Below are 1628 nucleotides of genomic sequence, written 5' to 3'. Positions count from 1 at the left end.
TGGGCTCCTCACAGCCGGGAGCAGAGGGGACCCATGAGTTGGCACTGGCCACCACACAGGGGGTCGTGCAGAGGGACCACGTGCCCACCCTCACCACCCCATCCCTGCCCTCATCCCACCCCTGGGACACCCCTGTCCCCTCCTCAGGGCTCCCCCAAAGGACATGTGCCCCAGGTCCCTGCTCCAGTCCCCCTGGGCTGGGGTACCAGCGGAAGAGGTGCAGCTGGGGTGGTGCCGAGGGACTCACCACCCAAAAACCAGAGTCCTTCTGGGTGTGAGGAGGGGGTGACCCCCCACACCAGGGTGTCCCCCAGCAGCACCCACAGGCACACCCAGCCCTTGCTGTTGAAGGGACAGGGCTGGGTGCAACCGGCTGCGTCACTGCTCGTTTCACCAGGCAAGAGAAAGGTGCACCCAGTGTCCCCCTCCACACCCCACCCTGAAGGGCTGCACCCAGGGGTGCTGCAGAAACATGAGGGAGTCACGATGGCTGGGTTTGTTCAGTGCCACCCTGAGTCACCCGGTGACTGTGCCTTCAGGGCTGGAGGAAGTAGGGACACAAAGGGACGGTGTGTCCCAAACCATGGGGAGAGACCCTGATGCTTTTTCCCCCCACATCTGTGTAGGACCTGCATAAACGTGGGGACAGCAGCACACAGGCAGCACCATGGGGAACACAGGAGCAGCCAGGCAGAAGCAGCCACCACCCTGTTCTGGGGGGCTGCAGCGAGCAGAAAGAGGGTGAAGAACGTGATGCCACCATGTGCTGGGTGGTGGGTGTCAGGGTGGGGACACCCCAAGGGGCTCAGATGTTCTGGCAGCAGGGTGCCTGCCTGCCCTCCTGCTGGGTGGGCAGCACCCGGATGGGCTCGATGGTCGTGGTGGGACCAAACTCTGACTCTGGTTGCCCAGTGATCTGCCTCTGCGACACGATGCGATAGATCTCTGCAGCAGAGAGAGAGAAGAGGAGGACAAAAGAATTCTTTAAGTACATATTTCAGTGGGGGACCTGCCCCCCTCCAAAAACACCCAGCTCAAGGGGTGCAAATGCCAACATCTCCCCAACCATGGGAGCAGGATCCCACCCCAGAACATACAACCAGTGTCCCCAGCAGGGTCCTGGAAGGGCACAATATCGGAAACCATCCCCAGGTCTCCCTCAACCCTTTCCTGGTTGTCCCTTACCCGAGAGGATGTTGTGGAAAGCCGTCTCCACGTTGGTGGAGTCCAGAGCCGACGTCTCAAGGAAGGACAACCCGTTCTTCTCTGCAAGGAGAGGGCGAGCTCAGGTGGGTTCCATGAGCTACAGCCACCCTGGGATGGGATGGGATGGGATGGGATGGGATGGGATGGGATGGGATAGGGCAGGATGGGGGAGATACCTGCAAAGCTCCTGGCCTCATCGGTGGGCACAGCCCGCAGGTGCCGCAGGTCACTCTTGTTGCCCACCAGCATGATGACAATGTTGGCATCAGCGTGGTCCTGCAGCTCCTTCAGCCAGCGCTCGGCGTTCTCGTACGTCAGGTACTTGGCGATGTCGTAGACGAGCAGAGCTCCCACCGCCCCTCGGTAGTACCTGGGGGACAGCGAGGGGACAGGGTGTGGTGGTTGCACTGGGCTACTAAGGA

General features: G+C 61.4%; 1 protein-coding gene across 1 annotated transcript; it reads right to left on the bottom strand.

Annotated features, from left to right (window-relative positions):
• Positions 1-795: 795 nt before the first annotated feature.
• LOC104530193 (ras-related protein Rab-11A) lies at positions 796-1577 on the bottom strand. The gene is made up of 3 exons (XM_010174704.2): positions 1383-1577; positions 1186-1266; positions 796-945 (listed from the first exon to the last, which is right to left on the bottom strand). The coding sequence occupies exons 1-3, from the start codon at positions 1453-1455 to the stop codon at positions 806-808; spliced, it is 294 nt and encodes a 97-aa protein (XP_010173006.2). The 5' UTR covers positions 1456-1577; the 3' UTR covers positions 796-805.
• Positions 1578-1628: the final 51 nt, after the last annotated feature.

Source organism: Antrostomus carolinensis, unplaced genomic scaffold (genome assembly GCF_000700745.2).
Source record: "Antrostomus carolinensis isolate BGI_N321 unplaced genomic scaffold, ASM70074v2 scaffold49558, whole genome shotgun sequence".
Taxonomy (NCBI): Eukaryota; Metazoa; Chordata; class Aves; order Caprimulgiformes; family Caprimulgidae; genus Antrostomus; species Antrostomus carolinensis.
This window is presented reverse-complemented; position numbering and strand designations above follow the sequence as displayed.

What these genes read in the sequence shown, in the direction of transcription:
- LOC104530193 (XM_010174704.2), bottom strand. Translation starts at nt 1,455, where the DNA reads ATGCTGGTGGGCAACAAGAGTGACCTGCGGCACCTGCGGGCTGTGCCC. An exon ending in TGAGGCCAGGAGCTTTGCAG is followed by an intron (nt 1,267 to 1,382) that starts GTATCTCCCCCA and finishes CTCTCCTTGCAG; the next exon opens with AGAAGAACGGGTTGTCCTTC. An exon ending in TTTCCACAACATCCTCTCGG is followed by an intron (nt 946 to 1,185) that starts GTAAGGGACAAC and finishes TCTCTGCTGCAG; the next exon opens with AGATCTATCGCATCGTGTCG.